Below are 13,999 nucleotides of genomic sequence, written 5' to 3'. Positions count from 1 at the left end.
CTGATCCAATGATCAGATCTAGCACTCTTGAACTATGTGTACTCTTCTCCGTTACATGTTGCCTCAGGTAATTATTTCTTAGGCAGCTGTATAAATTTCATTTCCTTTCCTGCCTGTGACCATTCCTCCTCCCACTCACTAATAGTTGAAATCCCTCAATAATAATTACTTGACCTGTACTCATCATACTAATTTGTGAATGCATGTCATCTACATTCTCCTGTATACCCTTGGATTATAGCAGTAATCAATTGCATATATTGTCCTGGTGGCCTTTATCTCACACCAGATAGCTTCAAATGAACTGTCCCCTGATATACTTCTTCTTTTTTCCAGCTTTAATTCCTCTTTCATTATCAAACCCCCTCATCCCATCCTGTTCCTTCTGTACTCTCTGAAGACACTATACCCTTGCATTCTATTTCTGTGACCATGTCATCCTCAGTCAACCACATCTCACTAATGCCTATAACTATTGGCAAGTTGTTTTAACCAATGCCCCCAAACTCCTCAGCCTAATTTAGAATACTTCTTGCATTAGTATACATAAATTGAAATACTCCCTTCATCCCACAACCTCTTATACCTTGTGTTACTTAGCACCCCAGGTTAAAATTAACCTGGGGTGCTATATTTTGTGTATCTTGTAATTATCTCCCTTATATACTAACCTCTAGGTTGCTTGGACCCACGCTCATCTGTTCTCCTCTAAAAATTCTAGTTTCCCTGGCTTTATACTTTTGAACTCTCACTGAAAAATGCTTTCTCAATACTTCTGATACCAAATCCATTTAGATGCAAGCTATCCACCTTATATAAATCCTTCATTCCACTTTCTCACTCTTTTTTATTTGCATGCACTAGCAACGCTTTCATGTCTTCTGACATACCACACATTAATAATGTAATGTGACTTTACCTTAATATGATGACCTTAATAATGTAGTGTTACTGTAGCTTACTATATATTGCTGTGGTGTACCAGTGTGTGTTCTTGAAGATAACCTTAATATAAAGGTCAAGGCCTAAACTTTTAATATTGTTAGTTTTTATCTCAACCAGAGCTGCTGCAAGCAGGTGTGCAAGTTGTGTGCTGCACAAAGGCATAATAAAAGGGAAGGGAGAGGGGTGCAAAATTAAGTTTTAAAAATTAATTTTCCATTCCAGACACCACACTATCCACTTGTTCATTTATCAGATTTCATTTCATCCGAAATAAGTGCTATATATCAATTCAGAGAAGCTGTATGAATCGCACAATCTGAAACTATCAGCACCGCTGACATCTTCCAGTGAGCATATTGTTGCAGTTCTGGGAAGCTCAGTCTAACAAGTACAAACTAATCCGAGTCTCCTTCTATGCAGATACAAATCAATACTGTTCTGTCTTTCTGTTGCTTCTCTAAGTTAAAACTTTGTAGTCATCCAAACACAATATTGAATTATTGGAATGTTCGTGATAATGGCTGTGTGAAGGATTTCATTGCTGTACATGAGTTGCTCATGATCGGAGCTCTCTGTTATTGTATTTTTGAAAGTATAGTCAGATTTTCAAGAACAATAAGTAAAAAAAAATACAAGTTTTTTTTGTTTTGATAAATCTGTTTTCACATTTACATTTGTTTAAAACCTTTATATACATTTTTATCAAGGAAACACCAAACAACTTTTTCCACAAAAGTGCTATACATGTCAGCAGCAGTACTGATTTCAACCAGTAGTTGATTTCATAAATCAATATGAGCATAGTTGTGAAGGTTCTTCACACTTATGTTTACTCATCAGTATATGATTAAAACAAGATTATAATTTCTGGTCAAGTACAATATACATTGTAACCGAGTGGAACATTTTTCCCCGACTGCAGTAGCAAATTGTAGACTACTTGGTATCTTAGGTGTAATGGTAAAGATATTGTAAAAGTTGATGAAAGAGATTTTAGGAATGGATGAATGATATCCAGTGAGGGGGGGGGGGACAGCATGGATGGCTTTAAGGATATATCATGGCATGGCATGCCTTAGTAATTCTATTTTTATAATAGATGGCTGACTTGGATAAAGGAAATGGCCCCACCATAATACTAAATTTTATGAAGGTATTTGACAGGATGCCACATCTCTCTCATCTACAAATTGGAACAAATGAGGATGGATATGTTGACCTGCAGAATCCAGTAAAAAGCAGATGATGTCATAGGTACTTGGACAACTACTGTTTATTTTGTATGTAAATGATATAGGAAATAAGGAAAATATTCAGTTGTTTGCTTTTGATGCATAATTGGGTAGTTAATCAAGGTGATGCAGAGAGTTTGCAGGATGACTTAAATAAGTTGACAGTATAGACCAAAGAAGTGCCAGTTTAATGTGAAAAGTGTCAAGTTATGCATTTTGGGATGACAAGGTTCAAACTTTAATTGATGGAATACTCCAGGAAATGCAATAGATAAAGCTAGGGATGTTGCTGGATAGGAAGTTGAAGTTCAAGGGCATATTACATAGGTAACTCAACAAGAAGAGATAAGGAAATTATTTTTCCCCTTTGTAAAGCCACATCTGGATTACTTTACTCAAGTAATCTGGTCACCCGAATTTCTTGGAGATGAAGTACAGGTAGGTATTCAAAAATCCGGCAACCTCCGGACCTGAAGGGTGCCGGATTTCGGATGGTTATATATGCTGTATATTTTTAACAGAAAATGACTACCTATACAGTCCTTTAAAGAAAGAAAATTAAACACTAAATGAAAAGCTTATGAAATTTTAATGTTCACCAACTAAATATAATGGAATTTTAGTTCAACTGAATAAAATAGTTCCTCGGAATTTTAATTAATAAAATGTTGATGGTGGTGACAGCACATCTGGTTGACTTGAAGTTAATGGCAGTGGATTATCCAGTGTGGACACCACTGCTGCTTTTTCCTGCTTCCTAGCTATTTTCTTGAATACATCCTGCAGTGTCTGCTGCTTCATATATTTGGGTCTTTCTCTAATAAGTTTATCTTGGAGCAAGTAAACATTCATGATTTCTTGTTCACTTACAAAACTTCGTTGCTCTAGTCCAGTCAGCAGTTCAGTTGTCAACATAATTAACCTGTCAATAGAGATTCTTTCTCTCACATCTTCCTCATTTTCATCACTACCTGTAGAGGCATTTCTCTCCAGACTTTTAACCATATCTACAATTTTAGAATTGTAGATATGGTTAAAGGCACATTATCATCGACATTCATCCATTCCATTAAAACATCTTCATTTATCCTTGATGAAAGCTCCTTGGCATCAGGATTAGTTACATCTTTAACATAAGCAAGAAGTTCTTGTATAAGCTGCTTTTGGGAACCCTAAACCCTGCAATATTATTTTCAGTATCTTTTAGAATGAGAAGTAAACATTAAACTTGGCCACAATTTATGCCATCCATTTTTCAGTGTTGATATTTTCAGACTTCCACGCTTTGGAAACACAGTATACTGCATCCTTAATGTTGAATTCTTTTATGAACTTCTGTACTGGGGTGCCTGAATTAACTAAACTCACTAGGCGCCTCATTAACAGGGATCGATACTTACACTTCATAGAATGTATAATACCATTTTCCTGTGGTTGAATTAGTGATGTGCAGTTGGGTGGGAGGTAGACAACAAAAACATTATCTTTCACTAGAAGATCGGCTTTTGGATATGCCGAACAATTGTCTAAAATAAGAAGTATCTTGCAATTAGGGTCTAATCCAACCGAGTTACAGTGAGCCCTAGCCTCAGGAACAAAAAGTTTTGAAACTAATCCAGTGTAATATCAGTGGTAACCCACCCCTTCTTGTTGGTACGGTAATGGACAGGAAACTGTGTCGTACTCTTGAAGGCCCTCGGATGTAAACTTTTTCCGATAACGAGCAACTTGCATCTATGGGTACCCGCAGCACATTACGGTGATGCGATCCTTCGAAGCTTTAAACCCCGATGGCGATTCTGCATCCTTAGTTGTTAGAGTTCTTTTTGGCGTACATCTCCAAAACAAGGTGGTCTCGTCAGCATTGTACACTCTTTCAGGACTTAAATATTCATCACTAACTAACTTTGCAAATTCATTCACATATGCACTAGCCGCATCTTTGTCTGCTGAACATTTTCCCCATGCACTGCACAAAACTGTAAGCCATGTCGTGACTTGAAACAATGCAGCCAACCTTCTGAATATTCACACTTGTGTTGCAATCCCAGCTCTTCATGAAACATTTTGGCTTGTTCCTTTAATAAATCACCAGAAATTTCCACACCTTCACTTACGCGAAAATTAAACCAGGTTATGAGAATTTGGTCCAGTTCCGAACTTTTTCCCTCCATCATTGACTTCCTTACAAACATTTGCTTTTTTTTTTTGATACACTGTCAGAATAGAACTTTAACAGTTTTTTTTTCTGTTTTTTTAATATCATACACTGTTGAAGAGCCAATGTCGTATGTTTCACAAATGGTTCGCACAGACATGCCGCTATCAAGTTTTTTTAGCACTTCCACTCTCTCTGCGCTCGACAACACACGATGTTTACGTTTTACACCACCTCTTTTCTTTGCTGAATCCATAATGGGGCTATATAGCAGCAAATAAATGATAAAATGAGAAGGAATAAGCAGGCTATCACAATGCTTATCAACTACAGCGCCATCAAAACATAAACAGAAAACAGTGGCACGGCAATGCAATAAATTTGAAAATGCACGCTCCGAAATCTATGCTGGAGATCTGAAGGAACCGGATTATCGATAGCCAGATTTTTGAATGCCTACCTGTAGTGGAAAGGATCCAGAAAGCAAGTGACTATTCTTTATGTTTTTCATGTTAATTAAAAGAAACCACTCATGGCACAAGTATCTGTTAAAGAACAATCAGCCTATGGCTTGCAGGGTGTAAAGTACAACATGATGAAAAAGCATTTGGAATACTTAAGGCATGTGGCTGTAATTTTGAAAAAAAATTGTCTGAAAATGTAGGTAAGAAATAAAAAGTGCACATCTTAAGCATTACAACAGCAGTGGGGGGAAAAAAATGAAATTGGACTGTATGGAAATATGTTGTGATCTATTTTCTCTCCTCGTCAAACTCTCCAAAATTGTAAAAATTCTGTGAATTCACCAAATAATTACCACGATAATAAGATGCCAGGAGAAATCTCAATAATTTTTTCCATCTGAAGGATAGGATAACCAAATATGTCGCTTTCCAAAATGCAAACTTATGCTGCTTATTTAATTTCATTTTACGTGGAATGTTGTCCCTTGTTTGTTTGTTTGGATGTAGTTGACATCCTGAACAAATCTAAATTCTGTTTTAAGTTATCAAACCAGATAATTACTATAACTAATGCTGATAAGTGTAATGGTACTGTCGTAATAAATCAGACTGATATGACAATTCTAGTTAAGGTTACACATTGTAATCGCACTAAAATACAAACGTTTGCAGGTTATTTTTGGACAAAGGTTCAAGCTTAAAAATTTTTTTCAATAATTTTATCATATCTCGTATATATGGGATACAACAAAACCACTTACGAACTTGCTAAAACAATTTGCAGAATCACTAACTTCCCTCACAGGTATTTCCTTCAAGATGGTTGAAAGAAAAAAAAAAGTTTAGCATTCCACATTGGAATTTCGGAACTCATTTGAGCATATGTTTGGATCTGGAATGCCATGTTTAGAAGCATGTACCTGTCCGTTTTAGTGATATGCCCTAATAAGTCAGTAAGTGGTTAATAGTGCTATATTGTGTTAGAGAACATTTCCTTTGTGTGAGAGCCATTCTAAAAAGGAAAACACCAGAGGTCAGGTTAGGGTAAATGATTAACAAGCATTTAGATTAATCTTACTTTTGTATAGTGCCATGTTGTGTATCTTATACATATGTATTTTTCCTCAATGACCTCAATATAGAGGTCGAAACAGCAAATATTACTTTCTTAATGTTAAGTAAAGTAATTCTTCTAATGCATGTTGTGTCTTCATAAATTCTTCACTATGAATGCTGGCCACCGTGTAACCTTAAAAAACAGAACTAAAAAGGAAAAGTTGATAAATAATAAGAATAGGAAGAGCAGTACAAAAAACTACTTTTATGGAAAATATAATTTATTACATTTTTTTTTTCTTGTTCTTCTTGTTCTGCAACATGTCCTTCCTGCATTTTTAAGGTCTGACAGCTCTTCTTTCACAACTCCCACCACATGCTCGACATCTTATTGTCAACTTCTAACACCAGCTCTTTAGCACTATAGAGTTTGGTTATATCTCTTGCAAGGCTTTGTTGAATCTTTTGGATATATATTTTGAGTAGCATCTTCCAAAAAAAAAAAAAAAAAACTGCTGTCACTTCATTCCATGTTACATCAACATTCTTTATAGTGCAAGATATATTCCTTTCAAAAGTCTCTGAGAGTTTCTTATTCCCAATAGCAGCAACAGTGTGAGCAAAAGTATTATTTTAAATAATATGCATGAAGGTAGCGGTAATACCTTGATTCCATGGGTTACAGAAGTGAATTGTTTTCAGTGAACTTGTTAATGGGATGGCTGTCAAGTATGAGTGGTCATAAGTTGCATACATCATAAGTCGAGGATTGACTTCATATCTAAAGGGATCATAATTTCATATACCAAAATATAGAGGTTAAACTTTCAAAACCTAAACATCACATTGTTTATTTGCCTTCTGTCGTGGCTTGCTGCTATGGCTGGATATAATGCTATATCTACGAGCTTGGCTAACTTACAAAATTTCACATTGAAAAACACTTTGACTACATTGTGCTTAGTTTCTTTAGCAAGAATTGACCCTAGGTTGCTTCCATCCTGAGGATGCATTTTGTATCAGGTACATTAGAGGCATGTTACACTGGACAAGCAGTATGTAGAATTTGTAGGATTTTAAATGCAACTTCTGCATTCATTCAATCTCAGTATCTTCTTGAATCTTGCTCCTGCTGATGAGACCCTAATAAATGTCAAAACTAGTCTTGATTAGTGACCTTTTTCCATAATTCATAGCAAATATAAAAATCTGAAGGGATCTATTGTGCATTATGGGATACCAAGTAAATGATATGAGGTAAATAAGAATATAATTTCTTAGCAAGTTTAATTTAATTTGTATTCAGGTGTATTACCATATCAACGTTCTCTGGCTCATTCAAGTTGTAGTAATTGGACAAGTGTATAATTTCTTGTAAAGCATAATGCTACATTAATTTCAAAATCAAACTTCAAGCCTGTTTAATGAGTTCAATTGCCACTTTGCACTATCAGTATTATGGGACAAATTACTTCACAAATCTCAGTTCATTGCCATAGTTATTTTAAGATTGAGAAATAATTTGTGTGTATGTGGGGGGAGAGTTCTTCATTCTTTGGAACAACTCTCCCAAAAATCAATCAATAGGCTTTAAATGACTTCAGTTGTTTTAGATGTAGATTTATATATTTGCTGTGTATTATGGAAATACTGCTGCTGGTTTGTTCAAAAAATAACAGTCTGATAGCATTATTTAAACTTTAATAATCTGTCATGATACCAAACAGTGTCAAGTAATCAGACAGACTACTATTCAGTCAAATATTAATCAACTCCTTTTCCTCTAAAACATTAGCTACATTATTAAACTTTTTTTTTTTAATAATCCTGATTTCAGTTTCACATTTTCTGTTAATTCTTGATTATTTTTGTATATATAAAATAATGAAAGAAATTTAAAAACAAATTGTTTATTTTAGCAAATCTGTTTTGTTTTTGTTTTTTTTTTCCTTTTCATCTTGCACAGAAAGTGGTGTTGATATACAGAAAACTCTGGCAGCCAAAACTGGCAAATCAACTGTACCTCAGGTATTTGTTAGTGGAAAACTTGTTGGTGGTTGTGATGATACCATGGCAGCCCATAAAAGTGGTAAACTAATTAAGCTGTTGGACTCATCTGAAGCTTATGATTATGATCTTATAGTTATTGGTGGTGGCTCTGGTGGTCTTGCTGCTTCTAAGGTATGGAAAGTTATTTATTATTCATAAATTTTCATTGCTAGTTGAAGTTTTTTCTATATTTTAGAATTTGTTTTTAAAGTTTTGCATTAGAGTTTAGAATTATTTCTTGAATAGCTACTGTGATTACTAAATAGTAATAGATAAAATATTTCCTTGTATGTGTATGCAACTCATTTTCACACCTATTAATTTTGCCTAGCACTCTCCATTGCTTTTGACATACTTACAAATCACAACTCAGTGTACAAAATAGAAATCTCTTTCTAGTGAGTATTTTCACATATACCTCATAAAGCCCCTTTGAACAAACTTCTTGGGTACTATTCTTATTTTGTGCATTGGTGCCATGTGCCACACTGTTATCACAGTAATCAATATTTACTAACCATCTATGGTAAGCCAAAGCTTACATATTGTAGAGCGATAATTTTTTTTTAAACAAAAGCAGATTTTTGGAGCATTCTTAATCATCTTTCATACACTACTTTGAAGCCCTTTCAAATATCAAAACCTGCTTTCATAGATGTAAAAAAAAAAAAATACTTCAGAGAGAAAAGAGCTTTACAAGGAAAACTTTTAGAAGAGAAGTTGAAGTAAGCTGTGTGCAACTGGCTATTGCAAGAGATTTCTATTTTTCCAGCGGTGGAGTACATTCTCTACATACAGGACTGCAGATATTCTTAAATTCTCTAAAAGTTCAGATTTGGTGCAAATTTTTTGCATGGGATCATAGAAATTTCTTTCTACAGTAATTTCTCTTATATTGTTGAGTTCAAAAAAGTGTAATATGATTGTAAGTGATCTTATCATAGAATAAATATTAGACACTTCTCCTCTATAGTAATGTATTTATTATTATTATTATTTTGGGCAACTCCAGGGAGTCCTTAGACTCATCGAGGGAGGCCCTAAACATCATGTCCACACAACTATATGACATTCTCACATTATCTATCATACCTTGTCTTGAACTTGCTTCCGTCATAGCACCCACAACAGACTCTGGCAGCTTATTCCACTAATTTACCACTCTAAAAGTAAAGAACCCAGCTCTAACACCCCCTGTGCTAACCACACTCTTGCCCAGCTTCCATAGGTGTCCCCTAGTTCTCCCACCACCAGTCCTGATCTCAAAAATATCCTCTGAATTAATCCTATAGAATCCCTTTAGCAATTTGAATATCTCAATCATATCTCCCCTTTTCCACCTATCAACTAGTTTCTGCAACCCACAAATCTTCAACCTGTTCTCATATGGGTCATTCCATAGACCTGCTATCATCTTAGTCAGTCGCCTCTGGATCCTCTCCACCTCCTCCCCGTCAAGAAGGAACCAAAGTGACCAAATCTGGGCACAGTAGTCGAGATGAGGTCTTATCAAGGCTCGGTACAGAGGTACAATAACTTGGTTGTCTCTGCTCGTCAAGGTATTTTTCAACAACCAAGTGAGTTGATGAGCTGATTTTGCTACGTTTGCAATGTGCCCCCCTAAACTTCATCTCCCTATCCACCAACACTCCCAAGTCCCTGGCCTCATCAATCTCCTGGAATACAGTTCCACCAGTGTGGTATACTGCTGCTAATCTTTTCACCCCAAAATGCATAACCTTACATTTTGTCACATTAAATTGACATCCATTCCCTTTAACCCAGAACTCCAATCTATCCAAGTCATCCTGCAAAATTTTGACATCTTCTGCATTCGCTATCTCTCTGCCCAACTTTGCATCATCAGCGAACAAATGAACTGTTCCACTTAGATCCTTCCCTATATCGTTAATGAACAGATTAAACAGCAGTGGTCCAAGAACAGAACCCTGTGGCACACCACTAGTCACAGGCCGTCTTTTGGACTCTACTCCTGAATAAACTACTCTTTGATATCTCTCCATCAACCACCCACCTATCCATCTCACCAACCCTATATCCATTCCCATATGTTGTAATTTATGGATTAGAATTCCATGTGGTATCCTGTCAAATGCCTTTGCCAGGTCCAGCAGTATCACTGTAAACCCATTACCCTTATCCAGTTCAGCCGTCACCTTGTTATAAAACTTGAGCAAGTTACTGAAGCATGATCTATCCTTCACAAAGACATGCTGTCCGCTGTACAGTATCTCATTTTCATCAATCCATTCTTGTATTTTTCCCTTGACTACTTTCTCCAAGACCTTGACAAGGACTCCTGATATGCTGATCGGTCGGTAATTTGCAACCATAGTCTTGGATCCTCCTTTATGCATTGAAACTATTTTCCCCTCTTTCCACACCTTCCGGACTAAACTAGACCCGACACTCAGATTAAACAACATGGTCAGGCACTGATAATTCCTTAGGCACTTCACGCAAGACTCGTGCCGGTATATCATCCAATCCCACAGATATATTCACATTAAGGTTCTGTAATAGACTATTCACCTACTTCATTCATCACAGTTCCCGTATAAACTAATGGTTCCTTCATTTTTTCAATGTCACCACCTGGATGATATACTTTTGCAAAGTGCGTGCTCAGTAACTCCACTATGTTGACTGATTCAGTGACCTCCTTACCATCTTCATTTCTTAAAATCATTTTGCTGTGTACAGTTTTTTTCTTGCTTGCAGCATATTGAAAGAACTGTTTGGAATTCTCTTTAGCTTACATAGCTAGTTTCCTTTCATAATCCGCTTTTGCTTTTTTTACCACACTCGTTACCCTTCTAGCCTGCACTTTATACCATTCGTGTGCCTGCAGGTCACCCCTTTCTTTAAATTCCCTCCACAGTTGTTTCTTTTTTTGCAGCTCAAGCTTAATGGTGTTATTCATCCATTTAACCCCTACTTGTTTTACTATTCGGACCCTAGGTATACAATCAGCCATAACCTCCTGTAAATGCTTCTTGACCACTTCCCATGCTCTATCGATGTCCAGCCCTTGCAGTTGTACATGCCATGGCACTAATCCAAGCAATCTCCTAAGCATGTCGTACTTGCCAGCATGGTAATTCCATATATACCCTGTCTTAATCGAAAATTCCACACCTTTAGCCACCTCCCAGGTCAAGACCTTATGATCACTCTCACCAATAGGTGGCAATATGATCATATTCATTATCGTCAAATTCTGAGATGCTATTACCAGGTCAAGCACTCTCACTCCCCTAGTATTTTCAATTACATTCTGTCTCAGATAGTTATCCCTTAATAATTGAATAAAATCCATTTCCTTTCTGACATGTGTCCTCCTTCCAATCAATGTTACCATAGTTGAAATTCCCCATAATAATTACCTTCCTTCCACTCATTTCATCAATTTGTTTATGCATACTATCTCCACCATCTATTCCATCACCTGGTCTATAGCAGCACCCAACTGTATATTTTATTCTGCCAGTCTCAATCTCACACCAGATAGCCTCAAATGAGCTCCTTTCACTATCCTGCGATACAACTTTAATTCTCCTTGGCTGCAGTTCATCAGCTATTATCAATAACACCCCCCCCCCATTTTATTCTCTCTGTCCCTCCTAAACACACTATAACCTACACATTCTATCCCACTAACTATATCATCTTCCGTCAGCCATGTTTCACTAATGCCGATAACTTGTGGCCAGGAAGAGCCAATCAATGCCAAAAATTCTTCCTCCTTGTTCCTAATACTCCTGGCATTAGTATACATGAAATGCAGTGATCCTTTTGTCCCACCCTTATCTTGATGCGTTATTCTAAATGTCCAATTTCCATTTTTTTGTCCTTATTGCTGGCTCGGGTACATTATATATATTCTTACACTTAACTGTCTCACTGATGTCTGCATATCCACTCCCCCCTCCCTCCTTGATAGTTCTAGTTTCCCTGGTTCTGCACATCCATTTTCACTTCATTCAGTGACACTTTTTCCAGTCTCCGCACACCAAGTCCATTCAAATGCAGGCCATCCATATTGTATAAATCCTTTCGCCCATCAAACGCATTCCACACTTCCACGAATTCCACACCACACCGTCTGCATAACCTGCGCATAATGTCATTTGCGATTATGGCCCTCCTCCTAAACTCCTCTCTCTGATACCGCGGCAACAGACTCGCCATTCTAACTCTGTCACTCTTTTTTTTCATTACCTTTAACAATACTTTCAAGTCCTCTCTCATAAAAAATTTATCTCCTTTCAATTAATTCGTACCCACCACAACTATCAATTCTTTCACCCTCTGTTTTTGCGCTCTAATACTCTCACTTACATCCTTAAATTTCGCACTCGGTAAGTACGATTTAGTTAAACTCCCAGCTATCACTCCTCTTAATAATGAGTCACCATACAATACTCTTTCCTTCATTTCAGAAACTCTCCCACTCTTATGCTGTTTATTTACATTAGCCGAATCACTCTGGAAAAAGTTTTGCAGGTGCTCTAATTGCCACTGCGCATTTTGTATCACTGCACGCAACCTAGCGATCTCACTTCCTACAAATAATTCCTCATTTTTTTTATCATTCAAACCATTTTCTCTCTCTGTATAGTTGCTTTCACTCTTTCTTAGATCACCGCTCTCATTGCCATCTTGTACATCACAATTCCCTATCAAGCCACTATTTTCACTCACATTCTGGCAATTCTGGCTTTCTTCAACCATAACTATCTCACAACCTGACACGTACTTCAACTCCTCACTTTGCTTACACTTTTTGCACATTCTCCCACCACTATCACTTTCAATCCAAACTCCAGCCTCATTCAGAAATGCATACATCCCACATTGGACAAACTCTCTCACATTATAGGTTTTGAACAATGCCGTCGTATTTTTGGACGCCATTATCTTACGTCGCATTGCCGCCATATTCAAATCTATGAAACGTATCATTAAATACTAAATTAAATAACTGAATTCACGCCAAAATCACGCAGACACAACAACCTACCAAAATTAGACAACATTATTACATTATGATTTTAACCTATATTCTAATTTTCACTCAAAATTATACTTAGTTTTCGGGAGCTCTCTGAAAACACAACCGACCGTCTAGCCCTCTAGCGAGCGGTGATTTAATTCAACTTCACTCAGAATTTTTGTATAAACTGGGATAAAATAACTTTTTTTAAATGATCAATGTTTTTTTGCATCCAGCATTAGAACTTTATTAGTATTATGGAATAGAAATTCTCTTATAAGATCTAATGAAAAAGGTAAAACTTCTGTTAATCAAATCCTCATGTTACAAAATCATGATATATCTTATGTTACAATGAAACTAAGTTATATGCTTGAGGAGAGAATATGAAGTAATTCAGCATTTTCTGGGATAACAGGCAGGTTCAGGGGATGTATTAATTTTTCAGTCAAAATCAAGTCTAAGTGGAACTTGGGTAGAAGTTTTCTACCCAAGATTTTCATCCACTTTTCAAACCTTGGTTTGGTTCAACAGAAGATGTTTCGTAGCAGTCAAAGACAAAAAAATCTAGGCTTGCAATAAGAATCACTTCATAGTCAGCCTAAAAACAATCATCAGTAAATCTAAATCTGACCTCAAAGGAGAATAGCAGAAAACTCTAGCCTGTCCAAATGCCAACCCTGCTTTCTGATTCCTTGCAAAGGTTATCAGACAACCTCTGCTCACCTGCACCTACACCCTCTCTTTCATTCAGATGGCAACACTGTTACAGCAATGAAACTAAGTGCATGAGGAGAGAATAGGAAGTAATCAGTATTTTCTGGGATAACAGGCAGGTACAAGGGATGTATTAATTTTCAGTCAAAACAGTATTGCACCTAAAGATAAAGCTCACCTACTGCAACACTTTTCCTCCAAGTTCTGCATAGATGATCAAGGCAAATCACCTGCTACCATGCCATACCAGAAACTGATATGGTGGGGGGGTATCTGTCTTGGACAATTACAACTTAGACACTATACTCTTCTGGTCTTGATTCCATCTCTCCTATTGTACTTAAATGTTGTGTTCCAGAGC

General features: G+C 36.6%; 1 protein-coding gene across 1 annotated transcript in view; it reads left to right on the top strand.

The window, feature by feature from the left end:
* Nucleotides 1–13,999, top strand: part of LOC150108493 (thioredoxin reductase 1, cytoplasmic-like) — a 158,395-nt gene that overhangs the window by 28,690 nt on the left and 115,706 nt on the right. The window contains exon 3 of the mRNA XM_090415906.1: nucleotides 7,822–8,036. Within this exon, the coding sequence (XP_090272032.1) occupies nucleotides 7,822–8,036 (215 nt within the window). The remainder of the gene's footprint in view (nucleotides 1–7,821; nucleotides 8,037–13,999) is intronic.

This window comes from Typopeltis vanoorti, chromosome 3 (genome assembly GCF_054136105.1).
Source record: "Typopeltis vanoorti isolate ZY-2024b chromosome 3, IOZ_Tvanoo_1.0, whole genome shotgun sequence".
Taxonomy (NCBI): Eukaryota; Metazoa; Arthropoda; class Arachnida; order Uropygi; family Thelyphonidae; genus Typopeltis; species Typopeltis vanoorti.
This window is presented reverse-complemented; position numbering and strand designations above follow the sequence as displayed.